General features: G+C 42.9%; 1 protein-coding gene across 1 annotated transcript in view; it reads left to right on the top strand.

Annotated features, from left to right (window-relative positions):
• plxna4 (plexin A4) overlaps nucleotides 1-18,019 on the top strand; it is a gene marked incomplete at its 5' end in the record, with an annotated part of 189,046 nt that overhangs the window by 117,805 nt on the left and 53,222 nt on the right. Inside the window, 4 exons of the mRNA XM_079183979.1 lie at nucleotides 9,148-9,271; nucleotides 12,499-12,652; nucleotides 15,238-15,337; nucleotides 15,571-15,685. Coding sequence (XP_079040105.1) covers nucleotides 9,148-9,271; nucleotides 12,499-12,652; nucleotides 15,238-15,337; nucleotides 15,571-15,685 — 493 coding nt within the window. The remainder of the gene's footprint in view (nucleotides 1-9,147; nucleotides 9,272-12,498; nucleotides 12,653-15,237; nucleotides 15,338-15,570; nucleotides 15,686-18,019) is intronic.

Genomic DNA, 18,019 nt, shown 5'->3' with positions numbered 1-18,019 from the left:
ACTGACCACAAGCAAATGCCTTTTCCCAGTTCGTTAGATAAGGTCTGTCTATACAATCAGTAATAAACTTCCAGAGGTAAACTGTGATATACTGAGTGTTTATAAATCAGTGGACCCAGACAACCGCTGCACACTGAAAAATGCTATGAGTTTGAGTGTACCATGTGGGTTATCAAAATGAACAGAGAAGATCAAAATAGAAACGTTTTCATGAACTTGTATTCCGGACTCACACAATCAAGTATTCCGGACTCACACAATCAAGTCTTGATAATCGGTAGTCTCACACATGTACGCGCTCATTAGGACGAGACAAAAAACAGTTCAAGAAGTCTTAAGTAAACACGCAAAATGGCTGGTTAAACTTGCAAGTCATGCTGCAAAGCTTCGTGTCTTCTAAACCCTTTGTTTTCCCAAGACATCTTCGGTGCTGTCAAACAAATAACCTTTTCAGAGAAGAGAGAGGGAGAAAAGCTAATTGGCAGATCCACTGTATGTTTTCTGTCTCTCTTTCTCTCGCGCTCTCTCTTGCTCTCATATTAATTCTGCATGTCATCCGTTTCCTCAGTGTGCTCATGTGGTATGCCACACTAATGCTAATTGAGCTGCAGCGCCTCAATTAGCATGCTACCAAGGACTCGTGTTTGGTCGTGGCGACCACTAGGCTCTCCCTGGAGATAGCGGTTAGTGGCCGTGAAACACATTACTGGCATAGAAAGGAATTGTTTACACCAAAAGAAAGTTTTCCCTCTAATGTTAGAGTGAGATCTAGCATTAGGGCAGCTCTTTTCAGTAAAAACATTGGCTGTGAGCTCATATCGAAGGCCAATTTAGAAATAATGGAAATGTCACCCACTTACCATTACAATTAGCTCATTGTCGAAAGAAACAGCAATGGGAAAAGCTCCACATATCCAAAATAATATCTAAAGGTTAATTTATTTACTTGCTTAACTTATTTTAAAATGACATGCAAATATGACAATACACTGCCCAGCCCAATATTCCCAAGTACATGAACTGGATTTGCTAAAAAATGACTTGGTCAACTCTGGAAGTTTAATTTATTCAAAGTTGTTTCTTTGATCTTGAGATCCTTGCATCCATGGCATGGCACTTGCTCTGATGCCTGTGCCCGGGGGAGGATGGCCATCCCCTGAGTATGGGTGACTGGTCCCCCCCCCCCCTTCCCCCTTTACCTCCAGCCTCCACCTCTTGCTGCATGCTAAGGGAGGTTGAGGGAAGGGAACAAGGCCAAGATGTGACAGGGGCATCAGGACGGAACAGTGGGTTGCACCTCCCAACTGTCACCATCATTGTGTGAAGAAACACACACACACACACCGATCTACCTAGCCCCAACACACATGCTCAAGTACATACACAACTGCTGCACGCCCACCTTTAAGTCCGGACCATTGCTCACTGTCACCTATTGTCACCCGACCACACGCAGGGAAACACAGACACTGGAAAATGGACATGCACACTCACAGTGGGGAAGGTGTCTTGCTTCTCTCCGGCAGAGCATGAAACAGACACAGGTACTGACGTGAGACAGAGAGGATGAATGAGAGATGGCTTGACAGTCAAAGGAAGTGAAGATATATGGAGATGTATTCCATTCGATGAGGGGGAGGGGGGGGGGGGGGGGGGGGGGGGGGTGGTGAGTGGGACAATTGAGAAAGGGAGGTTACATAAATTCACAGGAGAGAGCGGGGATGAGAAATCTTCCAGTGAAGAGCATAAATTAAACCCTCGGAACAGGTACTCTACTTGAAGATATGAGAGTAAACACACACACACACACACACACACGCATTGGGTTCACCCTGACTATGACAGAGAGCACCACTGGGAGCGAGTACTCGTGCAGGTCACCTCACATGTCCCATCGCATAGCTGGTGCTATGGCAACAGCGGCACAGTAAGAATGTAATCACCGTGTTATATCTACAGTAATCCCCGCCGATCGTTCAATATGAATATCAGATATGCCAAGACAATATAATGTCGTTTTGAATCCATTGTTATAAATGTACTCGTGGAACATAGTGTTCAGCACTTGCAAAAGCTTGTAAATGTAAATTCAAAAATATTTGAGTTTGTGTTAAGTGTCTCAGCTAGAGAAGGCACCGTCTAGTGCTGATGCAAATGCATTCTTTCATGTTTCTAGTTGCATGTTCGGAACATGCATTGAATGAGAGTCTCGTCAGTACCAGGCCTTATAAACACTATACTTGAAAGATCTCAAAGTGCCGTGTTCTCCACCATGGGAAGATGGTGCGGTAAGAATAACAAACTGCCTCTTGCTGTGAGTAAACACACCTTAACGCCACAAGCTGCATATTGATTGCCCGGATCGATAGCATAATATGCTGCCGTCGACAGCTGCACACATTCAAGATCATAACACAATATATGGAAGATAAAAGCCAAGTCCACTCTTGAGACGTCCATTGAAAAGCAGCCCTCCAGTGCCCTGCACCGTCTCCCTCAGGAGCAGCTATGAAAACATCATCAAGCAGGTGGTTTTAATTCACAAATATCTCTGGAAACGCTGCAGAATCCAGTGCAATGATGAGCTATTGTTTACGCTTGTGACTTTCTCTGCTTTTGTTTTATGAATGCGAGGTCAGATTGTGTCTTGATGTAATAATAAATGCACAGGAATGTATGAGCTGTTTGGAGACGTTCCAATATTAGCGGTTACATCCTGCATTCTGCGTTCACATGCAGAACCTGTAAGCAGCGGGACAAGATTTTGGTATTGGAAGCATTCTGGTTTCCGTTTATTGTCCAAGTAGTACTGACCAACCGCGTTCGAGTAAACAGTCGAAATGTGGAAAGCCTTTCCCCCCCAGAGGCTTATCCGTCGTCAGATAGGACTGAGATTGCTCTTAACATCCAAGCTATCACATTTGCTCAATTGTGTCATCTTTAAATACAAAGAATGAGCAATAGAACGCCTATTTCTTTCAAAGTAAATAAGTGTTTATATGTAATTAAGTAATAGCGTACTTAGCTGGATGATTAAAAAACTGTAATGACAGTAATGCCCTTTCTGCCCTCTTTTGTGTCAATAAAAATACTCCCTATTTGTCTAATTTGTGTTTTCAGAAAAAAAGATTTAACAAAACAAAATTCATCAATAATTTAGGAAAATCATTTATAAAGCTAATTTTGTAAATCGCAACACTCTTTAACCTTCATGTCACACACACACACACACACACACACACACCAACATACCTCTGAGCCAAACAAATACAGTTGTTTAATAGAGAACCTGGCCTAATGGCACCTTCAGGGGAAGCAGTGGCATCACATCTGCTCAATAAACAGCCTAATATGTCTGCAACACCACCCCACTGTCAGATAGCTCTGCCGGGTGATTGCTTGTTTGTGTGCGTGGGTGTAGGTGTGTGAGCGTGAGAGAAAGATGGAAGGAAGTTGGTGGGACTGCTTCTGACAGCTGCTAAAATTGTGTGTTGGGGTTGTGAGGCACCAAAATCCATGGCAGAGAGAAACGGCTGTTACTGGTTTGCCCACACGGCCAGATTGAATCTGCCTATCATCCTCTATTCTGATGTGTGTGTGTGTGTGTGAGACAGTAATACAGGATTTATGGAGGTTGTTGGAAATAATATGTGCTTATAGCCCTCATTTTATTCAAATGTTTATGGAACATTGATTGACGAGATCAGGCTCTCTCACTGTGTATATATATATATATATATATATATATATATATACTTGTGTGTGTGTGTGAGAGAACATAATTTTATCCCATATAGCTTTATACCTGCAAACTCTCAGCAGCGGTGTAATTTTCCGCTCAGCCGGTGTTCTTGCATTGGTACTACGTAAAGGGGACGGCTCAGAGATTTCTACTTGGAGGCAGCCACTTTGCAATTTCTATGTTTTTAGGTATGGGCTTATGAGAGACGCACATGTGGTGTGTTTTCATTTATGTGTGTGTGTGTGTGTGTGTGTGTGTGTGTGTGTGTGTGTGTGTGTGTGTGTGTGTGTGTGTGTGTGTTAATTTGTGTGCGTTTGCAATGCGAGTAACAGGGTCATGGCCAGTGGGCCAGGTAATGATTCTTCCCCCACCGGCCTCTCCAATGCGGATTTCTGCTCCGTGGGTCACCTCTCTTAATGATAGCACAAGGAGGCACACTGACTGTTCAGCTGTGTTCATGTCTGGCTATGGTCACATGTGCTGTAGGAGTGAGAAATGAAGCCAGACTTGATGTCGATGTGTGTGTGAGTTGACTGGATCTCTGGCAGAGTAACGTACAGCCTCAGGCTATTAGTATGTATAGGTTTCCATATAGTGTCTGGTGATGCATGGGTAGTATGGTAATTGGGTTTCAGTTGTACTACAGAGTGCCTATTTGTTGTGCATTGATTTACCACAAACAGCACTGTAGAGGCAGAAACCCATGTGTACTATAATACAAATACTTTTAAAAAAAAGTCTTGTAATATCACTGCAGGAAGGTTTAATTTAATCAGTTTGTGTACGAGAATATGCAACCATGTATGACATTTTAGTGTATATATACATGAATATACTCACCCTGTGTGTGTATGTGTGTGTGTGTGTATTTTCACCTGTTTGTTTCCTCCAGTGACATGGGCACTTGATAGAGCTGAGAATTGCCGGACTTTGGCTTACGGAGAATTTAATAGCTTTCATTTCCCAGCCTGTTTGACCTTCTCTGTGCCTCACATTAGATATGCATTACTCCCGAAGTCTCACATGGCCAGATACATCTGCACCCTCTCTTTAGTATATTCTTTCTCTCCACGCTCCCCTGAGCCCTGCAACCTGCGCCCCACTGATACTGGACTAGTTTCAACTACAAGGGATCAAGCCTGGGATTTTACCTTCAAAATAGCAAAGAACACCGTCGGTGTTTGACACGGACTTTGTGTTCATTTTTTATTACATGACATTTTGTTTGTATTGAGCGGTGAACTTCATCGCTCTTTCTAAAGTTTCTCCTTTCGTATTTTGAATTAAAAATGTTCACTTTGTACGTTTTATTTAGTCATTTATCATTTGCACATTTCATACCCAAACTATGAATCAAAGAATGAATGGTTGTCAGTGATCATATGCATGTTACAGATCTTGCTTGTTTGTTTTCATCACTTGCTGGTGATTATCGATATCGTTCAGTCTGTGTGCACAAGCTGCACAGAATAATAGGATCATCCTGTATTGCAGTCAATGAAATCATCTCAAGAGCTGTATGATAAATGTTGTGCGATAATATATATTATCCACCAGACCAGCTAGGTTTGAATGCCTGCGACAGCCTCATCGGCAGTGATTGCAGTGGCTAAAAGTCCTTCTGTGCCCAGTCCTCGGTCTCACTCTTAATTGTGTCACCTTATCAAAGGCCTGGGAGAAACAAGAGTACAGATTAGTTTCCATTCAGGGCCAATCTAATCCATTCAGCTCCCTCTCTCATAATGTGTCATTGCCAGTCACTCAAACGGCTCGGCACAGCAGCGGTGTTTACTAAACCAAATGAATAGATGTTGGACATCTAATTCTCCACGAAAAAAAAAAGATTGCCCCAGTCGGGCTTTTTGTGACTGTTATTTGAAATCTAAATCTCTTTGATTTCTAGGGTCCTCTAAATAGTCTATTCATTGATGTTTACAAAGGGCGGGATTGTTTCATATTGGTACAAATGATGCAATCTTTTTTTTCTTTCAAGGTCTGTCTGGATAGTAATTGAAAACAATTATCCAGTGCTTTGCTCTGATAATACCCAGCTCTTACATCAGCTAAACCATGGATGGCATTATCTTCAATATCCTTCCACTGAAGCTCCAAATCAGCCGGAGCAGCTAACATAAATTCCCCTTCACAGGGGTGTGGACATTTCGATTAATCCAAATCAATATCTGTACATGGCTTACACATGGTGAGCGATTCAGTCGGGATGCAGGAGCACTTCTTAAAGTAAAACGCTCGGTACGTATTTGTTTCTGGTGTATACAGCAGAATGAACATACACTTGGCGGGTGTGTCAGAAGAAGGAATCAAACTAGTGTCAAAGAGTTGCATTGGTATATTTATATTTTATATTTAGATGATGAAATAAAACCAGAAAGTCCAGTTGGAGGCTTCTCAAATACCTTAAACACCAAACTATAATCCTTTGAGACAAATGTTGTTATTGTATAACAGTGTGTTGTCGGATAGCGTTGCATTAAGCTTCAGAAAAAGTAGTCTTTTTTTCCCCCCACTGGAATGCCCTTTGTTTTGTAAGTTTAGCCCACTCTGCACTGCGCCATTGCAGCGTGATCTCATTGAATTGAATGAGAGAACCGTGCGTGTTCTGCAGCGGTGTCCGTCGTCTGATCCTTATGGAAACAGAGACATGCACAGAGAAGAAAAGGCCTCCTACTTCCAGCTGAGTCACAGTGTCTGTATGGTCCGTGTCTGGGATGTGGAAGTTAATAAATCAACCTGTTGGCTGTTTCATCCTACCCAGCATGCCTGTGACCTTCTGACTCTCTGAGAAGGAGATGAAACTTACAGTCCCTGCAGGGCTAAATGACATCTTCATAGATAAACAGAGGCCACCCAGGTACTGGCAATACATTTCACTGGCTTGCAATACCACCTCTAGCTATATGACATTTGAAATTGAGCCTGTTAAGGAAAGTAAAATGTGTACATTAAAAGCTGGAAATCTATATGAAGTCATTATTTAGCAGATAATGGTACGAGATATTGGTTCCATAAACACAGGGCATGATGGACCTGCCCCCACCCACTGAAACGTTGTCGTCTAATGGTGCAAAATGCTAGAAATATCAAATATGATATTGTTTTTTGTGTAATACACTTAAAGATTCAATCTTAAATAAAGTACAATATGAGATCCCTTGTTTTTACATGTAGATTAATTTGGTTTCGATGTGTAATCTGGGATGATACAGCTGAAGAGCTGAACACAGACACACACACACGCTCCAGTGAATAAGGAAGCAGTGATTCCAGAAGGGGTTGCAATTACTGGTCTTTTCTTTTGGATTGATGGTCTTTGTTGAAGTTGAATTTTCATGTCCGCTTCACATTTGCATAACAAGCTAAACAAATTGTCCCCCGTCCACTTTTTAGAGCAGATTGATACACCCTCTCTAATGATTATGTATTAACAGGCCCCAGTCCAGATATGCCAGGTCTAATTGTTGCACTCATCATCTCACGCTGCCTCATTATTTCTAGTTGGCTTGTAACTGTATTGCAGATGATAAAACTTGTGGGCTGCAAAATTTCACCAGAGTAATTATGTCTCATAGACACTGTACATGGACACACACACACGCACTACCCTAAAATTTCTCCTCGTCTTTTTGCCATGACATTTGAGTTATTTCTCCACCAAAACAAGACAGACTTCCACTGTCTAGCAACACGCACAAAGAGAAACCTCAATATAGTAATAGTCACAACAACGAAAACGCAGACAGCGTCCTGCTTAGCATCTGTCTGCAGCTTTACTATCCATCGGTGTGAACAACAGACCTCTGGGTATGAAAGGAAGCAAACTTGTATATTTGTAGGTGAAAGTGTGCATTGTGTGGGTTTTGTTTGCCTGCGGGTACGTATATCATGTGGTCTTCTTAAATCAGTGCTAGAAAAGGAGGAACAGACAGGAGTGATAGAGAAGCACAAAGGAACCCGAAGCGATTAAACCCCTACTCATACCGGCTTAGCAGTGAAAGCTTCACAGAAAGCCAACAATGGTTGCCTTCCTTTAAATCTTTCTTGCTTTATTCCCCCTCTCTCTCTCTCTCTCTCTCTCTCTCTCTCTCTCTCTCTCTCTCTCTCTCTCTCTCTCTCTCTCTCTCTCTCTCTCTCTCTCTCTCTCTCTCTCTCTCTCTCTCTCTCTCTCTCTCTCCTGCACTATTTACCCCTCCTCCTGTTCTCTCCCTCTCTCAAACAGATTATTTCCTTTCTTTTTCTTTATGTCTGTCTTCTTTGCGGCACGTTAGGCCGCTTAGCTTTACAATACTCATGTCAGGTCAACCCCCACCCCCCTCCCTCCCTCAATGTGTCCAACTCTGGATTAGAAGCGTCTTGCTGCATAAGGTATTACTGTGTCTCAGACATCAGCCACCTCGAAGGTCTTTCTTTCATTTACTACGACCTTTGTTCTTTCTTTTCATTCTTTTGTTTCTCTAAAGGAGTTTTAGGACACTCTGTGGTGTTTCCAGGTTGTTAATGCACAGAAAGTTCTTGTCTAAACCAATAGGGGATTACACTTTATGAGGGGATTAGATGAGAACAAGAGTGTGAGGGTTTGTGGGAAGAGAAGCAGAGACGGTTGAGGTTATATCACATTTCGGGCCGGTTGACTTCTCACCGAATGTCTCACTGGACGTACATTTTATAAACGACTCCGGGCTTCATCAGTGTTTTGTCTTTCACTTCCGCTGTAATAATGCATTTAAAAACTTTCTAAAGTGTTTGCAGTTCTCATACCCACCTCACTTACAAATCCATTTAGTTCAAACTACAGGGAATTACCCTGCTATAAGTCGAGGGATACTGTTTGGAACAGGAGCCAGTAAATTCCTTTTAACAACACAAAGGGTCCGGTCCTCCCAACTGCCCAAACCACTGTTGGACTGGATTAGACCACCTGGTTTGGTATTAAGAGGTGGAGGAATCCATCCCTGCCCCCCCCCCCCCCCCCCCCCCCCGCCAACATCCACATCTCCACCTGCACTTGGCATTGCCCATGAATGCCAGTCATTAAGACGGCATTACAAAGACGAGGCCTACCTCTTTCCCAACGGAGCGGCTCCACTTCCACATATAGAGCAACCATTGTTTTAAATGCCGCTGCTCCCGCCCCTCGGAGACCGGGTCTCTCCATTCACCGGCCACTGTAGCCCAGCACACTGCCAGAGAGGAAATATGATAAATGTGTCTTAACTCCGTCTGTCAGGGAGCGGCGGGACATTCTCTTTTTCCCCAGGTGCCAACAGGTGTAAAGGAGTAAGACCTGGTCAGGTTACGAAGTCAATGCATGTGTATGTGTGTGTGTGTGTTTGTGCATTTTTCATTCTTGAATAACACTCTCGCTCTTGTGTTTTTTTTTTCTCCAGGTGCACCAGAAAGGAGAAATGCGAGCGCTCATCAGAGCCCCGTCGCTTTGCATCAGACATCAAGCAGTGTGTGCGTCTCAGTGTCCACCCAAACAACATCTCAGTGTCCCAGTTTAGTGTCACGGTAAGTGGATAGAAACGCACTACCTCCTCATCTACACTGAAAGAGAATCAATGACTTGTTCTCCAAAGGCTGCGCACAGCGTTTTGCCACGTCATACATTTCCTCTCCTGCAATATTCTTTACTCTTTAATAAATTACACTCTCAGAGCCCATTTCCTTCAAAGTGTAATAGGTAATAGTTGTCATTACCTTATTGTATTATTGTGATGCTTCGTTCTTGTGCCGTGTGAAGGCTAGAATGTTTTTCAATTAGAGGAGATTTAATATATTTTCCTTTCAATAAGGAACAAACACTTCAGCGAGCATTTATTTTAGTGGAGCCATATTGCAGTAAACGGTGAGGCTAGCTCAATGTGTTGCTAGTGAGAAAATCTTGTCTGGCAGATTGACAATATCACACACTCAAGCATAATTTGCAATGCGATGTAATTATGCTCTAGATACTGATTAGTAGGCCGCGTTAACTCTTTAATCCTGCTTTACATCGTTTTACTGCCTGCCAACATGGGTCCTTCAAATCCCGACCTCACAACTAACGGTCCCGTCCAGTGAAATACTCTCCCAAAGAATTTAACTCAGCTGTGTCTATTGTGATTGTTGGCAACTAAATGTTAACAGTTTTCCCCCCAGACATTTCATTTTAACACAGCTGCCTGATTTAAGGGTCTTTATTGTTTTAGTTTGCTTTGCTGAAGTGTATTGATTAGTGTGCACGGAGCTGTGATGCACTGGAACAAAATATGTCTCAGCAGAGAAATACAAACATTTGTTAGGTGGTTATTTTTCCATAGTTTTGCAACTCCTCCTTTCAGCGGCTTCTGTGTCTGTCCACGCTTATCTGTTCGGAGAGAAGGTGATATATGTCATTTTCACTGATATGGTATACAGATTCTATACTTCTTTTTTTTTTTAGCTGATTAAGCTTGTGTTGCATTTTAGGGAAATAAATTACACAAAGACCCGTGGGAGTTTCCGTGGAATGTTATGAAAATCCCTGTGACCTAAGTGATGTCCCATTTCAATTCCCATTTCCTGTATGGCTTTGAATCTCAAAGACTTAAGTGCATAAATATCCAATATGATTTTCTAAGGTCAAGCCTGAATAACTATTCTCCCCCCCGTGTTGCTCCGAGGGTCACATGAGAGGTGCTGATTTTCTGAGGTACACCTCTGCATCGCGCTAATGCTATTCATGGGGTGTGTCTGTGTGTGTCTGTGTGTGTGTGATGTTGCTCAAGCCTGATCCTTTAGAGAGTGTTTAACCTTTTCCCAGCGAGCAGGCTTTACCCAACGGCTGTGCAACATATCTCCCATCCAACTGATTGCAGGGCAGAGGCTTCTGCTAGACAGACAGGGGCTCCTCCTTGACCTTTGTGTTATTTAATATTTGTTGGGAAGATAAGCCAAGGCAGGTCTCGAATGAAACAGAGACACTCCACTGCTGAAATCACAACCAATTACCACATTTTCTTTCACAATTAATACAAACATTTAACCAGAAATAAGAAATGCCACTGTAATGCTGTCATGATTCTATTTGTGTTTAGTGAGACAGTATAGCTATTATATAAGACTTTAAATGAATAGATAAGTTTAAAACAAGACAGAAGTGTCTTCTGTTATAGCATGACAGAAGACACTTTTCACAAACAAAGATAATTAAATGGCTGTAAATCATCAAAGTCATTAATCAACTCGCATACGGTTTGATTTTAGACTTTATATTAAAGAATGTGTAACTGATTCAGGGGGTACTTGGTAATGTAAGTAGATAAGTTCAATAATGTTCGTCTCTACAGTCTGTTTCCTACACTAAAGAATAAAATACTGAACAGTGTGTGTAAGTATGGAGGATCTTAAAATGAATAGGTTATTTTCATATTTATGCAGCCCTGCTGTGCCTAGACTTGGCCATGACCACTCTACATGTAATTGAGGAAACTCAAGGTCTGGCTGTATTCCCTCCTTAAAAGGAAAAAAAATGATTTAAAGCCAGAGCAGAAGTAGAAGGTGAGAGGGAGAGTAAGCAGCAAGTGAGATAGAGGATGTGTAAGAGATGGAAGCCCGGTCGTGCACTGTCCGTCTTATGTGGGAAGCTGTGTATCTGTTCACACCCACGCCACCTTCTTTTCATTAAGCAGCAATATAAAAACAGCGCAGGTCAGCCCTTCTCTGCCGCTGAGGCAGCTTTCAGCCTCACATCACAAGTGTACTATGGACTTGCCTCAAATCAATGCCCAGAGCAAGGCCCGCTGCAGACACGCTTTCCCATCATTATGTATATTCTGGTCTTGACCCCACTCCACCTGGCTCCACGACCCTCTTTTTTTTTTTCCTTCTTATTCAAGGACGGGTTGTTTTTTTTCTTTTTACCTCCTGCTCCACCTGATGCAAATTTCTGCTGAGGTGCAGAGAGAGCTGACGCAGCATTTTTTCAAATGAAGAGGAAAGATTTGCATTCTCTAAGTCACAGAGAGTCCACTTTTACCTGCATGTCCAGGTGCCTATATATGCTGACCTCAGTCTTCCTGCTATTTCTGTCCTCTTCTCTAGATTCTCCTCTCATCTCCTCAACCATCCACTTAACTTTCTGCTTTTATTCTGCATTATGGGGGGGGGGGGGGGGGCTAGGAAGGTAGTAGTGCTTTTGGCCATCAGATATGGGTTTTTAAGATGACACTGATTCTAGTTTTAAGTTAATCTATATCTTACTGCGTCAGAGTGTTTTCTTATTTTGATGTCTGGGCAGGATGCATCTGATGGCTGTTCATACATTAACTTCCCATTCAAGGGTCTCCCTGCGGATGGATCATTACCCTGTGCAGAACTTGCAGCTGTGCGTCTCCTCAGCAGGATATAGTCATGTTTGAAGTGCACATTGGGCTCCAAAACTGGTGCGGGAATCTCAGCAATGTAATCACAGTTGGGGGACAAATCTAACTTGTTCATCTCACTTGGTCTCGCTTCATCAATTCATCAATATGAAAATGATGATTGATTTTCACTGTGTGCCGTTACCAATGTGAAGTCATTGAAATGTAACTGAATCCTCCCTGCAGTACATGCTGTTTTCTCCTGATATGGTTTACCATAATATTAGAGCTGCTAATCACTGTCATGAGATTATATCTAATTTCTTATTACAGCCCAGGCAATTGCTGTAAAGAGAATATTTACCACAATATTGCAGAGAATACTGACGCTGTTCTGTCTTCCCCTTGCTACAGCTGGTGTTGGAGGCCCATAATGTCCCAGAACTTTCTGCGGGTGTCAACTGCACCTTTGAGGATCTGGCCGAGATGAATGGCTTGGTGGAGGGAAACCGGATCAAGTGCTTCTCCCCCGCTGAGAAAGAGATGCCACGGATTATCGTTGACAAAGGTAAGAGTGGAACTACTGTCACCTTTTCTTTTGGCCAGAAAGCAACAAAACTCAGGAGATCAGGAAATATATACGATACCATACTAGCCAGAGGATGATTCTACACTGTTGGCATTAGATTTGATGTTTGCATCATGAACACTTTTTACGGTGTACGTGACATCAACATCTCTGATAATGTAGAGGAAGCCTGCTGATAACCTGTCAAAATGTCATTATTTATATTATTAAAAAAGATATCTTGGAAATATACATTAGTGCACCTGTTGAATACCAACAGACATCTCTGTCAGGGAAGCACACATTGATCTGGATGTTTTCCCTTCAGTCAGAAGCATGCGAGTCCTAGGGCTAAGAGTGTTCTTTGAATTTTTGTTTTCCTGTTGCCATCAGTAACTCAGTGGGCCTTGGAGCTCTGCCCTAGGACATGTTTAGTAATTGAATGAACATTAGGTATTAGGCTGCTGTGGGATCTATTCTCTACCCTCACTCAAAGTGGATATGCTCCAGAGGGAGTGATGGGAGTTAACCTCACTGTAAAAGGGAGAATATCAAGCTGCACAACTAAGTGTTTTTTGCAACAGTATTTTGGCTAATTTAGTGCCTGGAGATTTCACAGTCCCCGCAGACAATGCCACTGTTTCCATTCCTTTCAAGAGGCAAAACATTTCTGAATATTCATTCCACAAGCACAGAAGGGAAAATATATATATATTCTCTTTCTAATTCCCCTGCTCTTCACCTCCCCTTCCTGTGGTCGGCTAAGCCTGGTCTAATTGAACACGGCCCCCCCGTCTGGGACGGCCTGTCCCCGGGCAGGCAATCCTTCATCAGCAACCCTCAATGTGTCCTCATGTTGAAATAATGAAGATGCCATTTCCTTCCATACTTCCACAAATGGACAAAATGAATAATGAAAAAGATGGTGATCCATCAATAATGCTCAATATTTACATACAAAGGAATGCTCACTAATGGGCTTTTTTCGACGCCACCACTGTTGCTGTCGAGGCTCTGAAGGAAATGGTATTCACACTTGCTTGTTTGTCGCTTGCGGGGAAATGTAGATATCGGACCCAAAAACAGTAAAGTAAATTACAGTGCTGGTGAGACCTTGTAGGCCTGAGCTGTACATATGCATGAATATTCAAATTTTCCTTCATTTAGTCAGTGCACCCACGTGAACAGACGCTTCACACACACAATGCCATGAGCTAATACACGACACCACTGCAATTAAGAAATCCTCAGATAGACGGCACACATGTATATAGGTAAAGCTGACAGGGAGCCTGAGGGTGCTTTGGGGAATTAAAAAACATTTGTTTGATCTGTGCCATGTCAACCACATGTAAAGCTGGTGATGTTGAAGTCGTGCAAACACAGATGTGTAAATATGTGCTCTGGGACACACACACAAATGAAGCATTCCTCCCCATCTTATGCTTCTCCCACGCCCGCAAACGTACACGATTATATACTTTCGCTGTTTCAGAAACAGGAAAATATTCCACATTTTGCCTATATTTAAAATGTTCATTTTTACTAGTACTCATTAGACCAAGCTGGGTTGAAAGAGAGAAAGGAGAGATGGATGGAGTGAAGAGAGAGGGAGGGAGGGATAGATAGATAGTGCTAGCAGGCTTCAAGGTAACATTTAGGTGGCCTAATTAGGACAGATCCGTTGTCAGCGGTGCTTTACTGTGATTGATGAATGATTCCTTCTTTGTTAGAGAGATGGAAAAGACTCACGGGGGAGAAGAGGGAGTCGCAGTGTTGGAAGGCAGCGGGAAGAGACCTGTGTGTAGAGATGGAGTCAGGATCAGAGAGAGACGTACATCGCTAGTGTTCGAGACAGAGCAGTTAGACGTGTGTGTGTGTGGATGTGCTGTTGAATTAAACATGAACTTCTTCATTAGGGCCAGACAAAAGGACACACCAAATACACAAGAGGTGCAAGCTCACACACGCGCACTTACACACACGGTTTCTGTTTCATCTTCTTCCCCCTTTACCTTGTCAAAGACGCTCTCAAAGACTTTTTCCGGGGGAATATTTTTTCATCCCAAGGGAAATGCTTGTGCACCAACTTTTAGAGTCTCTTATAAGGCTGCAGGTATAGGGGATCTTAACCCAACAAAACCTTTCTACTCCCCCCCCTCTGTACCAGGTAACAGTACTGCCTTTACCTCAGCAACAGGCTGAGCACTTGTGGCTCAAAGTGGTTCAGTCATCTCTTCTTCATGGGAAAAATCGAATGTGACTAGACTCCGAAAAAGGATACGTGAACAAGAGAATGAAAAAGATTAGCAGGCAGGGGTTCTTTAAAAGTGTCTACCTGATAGGTAGCAGTGAAATACATCCATTCCCATTATAATACTGTATTGCTTCTACTATTTGTTTCAGTTGAATGAAACTGTCAACAACGGGTTGATTTTATGACTTCTGAAACAAAAGCAATTCTTTCTTCTGTTATCATTCCTTTTCTCCTCTTCTTTTTTTTTATTTTTATGCCTGAATACAAAACACTCTGTCTACCTCTGAGCGTCAAACTATTCATTTGAACTATAATCTGTTTTCTCTAGGTGACCATCAGATCGTGCAGCTCTATCTCAAGTCCAAGGAGACAGGCCTGGCATTCGCAAACACCAGTTTTGTTTTCTACAACTGCAGCGTGCACAAGTCGTAAGTCTGTGTTTACTTATAGCTCTCTAGAGCACTTCTCTCTAGCACACGGCTTGTCATAATACTAATCCCTTCGTATTGATTAAAAAACTGGCATTGATTCTTAAACTGTTGGAAATTGTTTTGTATACATAAATAAGTAGGGCATATTGAGCCTCTGTTCTCCAGCGTATTCACTGCTGTTCAATACTAATTCACAACGCTGTCTCACCTCTGCTCTGCTCTCCACTCAGATGTCTGTCATGTGTGAGTAGTCCTTACCAGTGCCACTGGTGCAAATACAGGCACGACTGTACCCACGACCCTCGCACATGTTCCTTCCAGGAGGGCCGAGTCAAGAAGCCTGAGGTGAGTCCTCAGCGAGAGGTGGCAATAAAAGTGTGTATTTGATTTACTTTTTTTTCTTTATTGATATGGAAAGTTATTCAATCACCAAAACCCCCCTCTGGAGTTGTCGCTTGGTGAGTCAAAGACATTCAAACTGTAGCCCAGTAAGACAAAGTCCAAGCGTCCCATTATATCATAGTTTTTAATGCCGCTCAGCTCCAGCCGGCCTCCTTGGATTGCGCCAGCTAAGTAATAAAACATGGTGAAATAAATTGAGAGGCAAGGTTTGGCTATGTGACACTAATGGCTATCCTTCTCGGTTTCACATGTAAAGAGAGTTATGTTAAAAGGATTGAGACACCTTTCAGCTGTCGCGCTTCCATCTGGCATGAGTCTCTTGGCATGTCTCGCTCTTGACTGCACATCAAAGGGCAGTGAAAACTAATAAAACGGAGCCATTTCCTCTTGCCCATCCCTGTTCCCCGCGACAGCTTAGTCTGTGTGAATTATCAATAGTATTGGCAGCCAGTTCTATTCCCGTCGCAGCAGAGCCCGCCGTAATTACGCCGCTCTGCTGCAGAGGACAAGCCACTCACTGGATGGGGGTACGTTCAGCGAATGCCCCCTAAACCCGCCCACTCCCCCTGTCCTGTGAGAAGAGGTCTCACTTTGATTTAGAATCACTGCCACAGTTAACGGCCTTCAGCGCAGAGCAAGGGGAGGTAAAGGAAGGTTTGGGTATGTGCCCATGTATGTGTGTAACCTCTGGTGTGCGCCTGTGGGTACAGTATGTGTCTGTATATCTCTGCCTGTGTTTATCTGAATACAGTTTTTTGGCGGCCTGTACTCTTGTCAACTCACGGTATTTTTCAGGGAGAGGCTTTTTCATGGAGTTAGTGGCCTGTTAATCCTTGCCCGAGGTGAGCTATGATGAAGATCACCGGTGCTCACGTCTGGGTTGGCAGACGCTGCGCGACGGACAGCGACAAGCTTAGTCAGATTGCCTCCTTTGATGAGCAGTCTGCTCCCAATTGTGTTATTCCACCCATGTCTCCCGTGAGCCATTCAACCTGCGTAGACAATATTATTTTCTTTTTTCCACAATTTCCATTATCCTTTTGAACCTTCTGCTTAGTCAGGGCCGAGTCTTTGCAGGTTTACTTTTCCAATTAAGTCCGGGGCTGGTGGTCAATATTGACTGAGGATGATAATGTGTGGATCCTCTCCTATTGTGTTGCTGACTAAAAGAAAACCATAAATAAAGCAAAAGGGGATTTGGTATTAGCACATTAATGACATCCCTTTTTGGACGTGTTGTTACAGAAGAAGCAGGTGTTTTGCAGGCTTAATGACTTTTAATTTGCTTTTAATTAACCCCTCAAATCCAAGGTCATGTATTAGCTGCCAGATTTTTTGGGTTTTGCCGTTTTGAGTTAATGATTTAGACACACATGCAAGCATGAGAATATGCAGGCACACGCACGGCTATCCATAAGAATCATTCCCAAATTTCACGACGGGCAACAAGTCAACTTTGCTCCGTGAAAATGGGATGGCCTCTTTCTGCTGCAGATTACTTTTTTGTGTACTATTACAATTAAGGGATTTCAGGCAGTGATCTGAATAATCCCTCAACGCTATGCAAATGATGGAGGCCAGGCAAATCTCCCTACTGGTTGAGCCTGTTGTTAGTATGCATGGCAGGACAGAGTTAAAGCTATGCCTGGGCGTACAGTGGGTGCCTTTTTAATCATGCCAGCAATGATATGGGCACATGGATCAGACGTTTGCCTGTTGGCACATTAACCAAGGCCACGTCCCGGTTTGCCCTCCACACATCTCAAGGACTTAGCCATTCTGATGAGGCTCACTCACTGACAAAAGACCGTGACCATTCACTCGGTTACACTGAATAAATAGCCAGAAGGTATTCCTGACCGGTACTGTTGCAGTTCTATAATGAACAGGCTGTGCTTGTTTACACAATAAACAGTTCTTTACCCGCATATTTATCCCCGTTTCTAACTGCAATCCCCCCGTCCCAAGTGCACACATAGCCTCACCTTAAGCAACTGAAACTGAGGACACTTCCTGTTTTCTTTGTCTGATGAAAACCACAGGCTTTCTTCTTCTTCTGTCTACAACACAGCATGTTCATATCACAAGCTGTTGCCAAGCCTCTTGTTAATATATTCAGCTGGTAAGGACATACAAAACACTCCAAAAATACTAATTTTACTAAATTTGTATCACCCTTAGAACATCCTTGCATTAGTTACTTTGTGTCTGTGCCGTGGTGATCAATGCCTTGGAGTTTATTTGCCAGGAACGTATTGATCAAGGGATCAAGATGAT

This window comes from Pholis gunnellus (assembly GCF_910591455.1).
Source record: "Pholis gunnellus genome assembly, chromosome: 22".
NCBI classification, from domain to species: Eukaryota; Metazoa; Chordata; class Actinopteri; order Perciformes; family Pholidae; genus Pholis; species Pholis gunnellus.
Note: the sequence above shows the minus strand (reverse complement) of the source record. Positions and strands in the feature narration are given on the sequence as shown.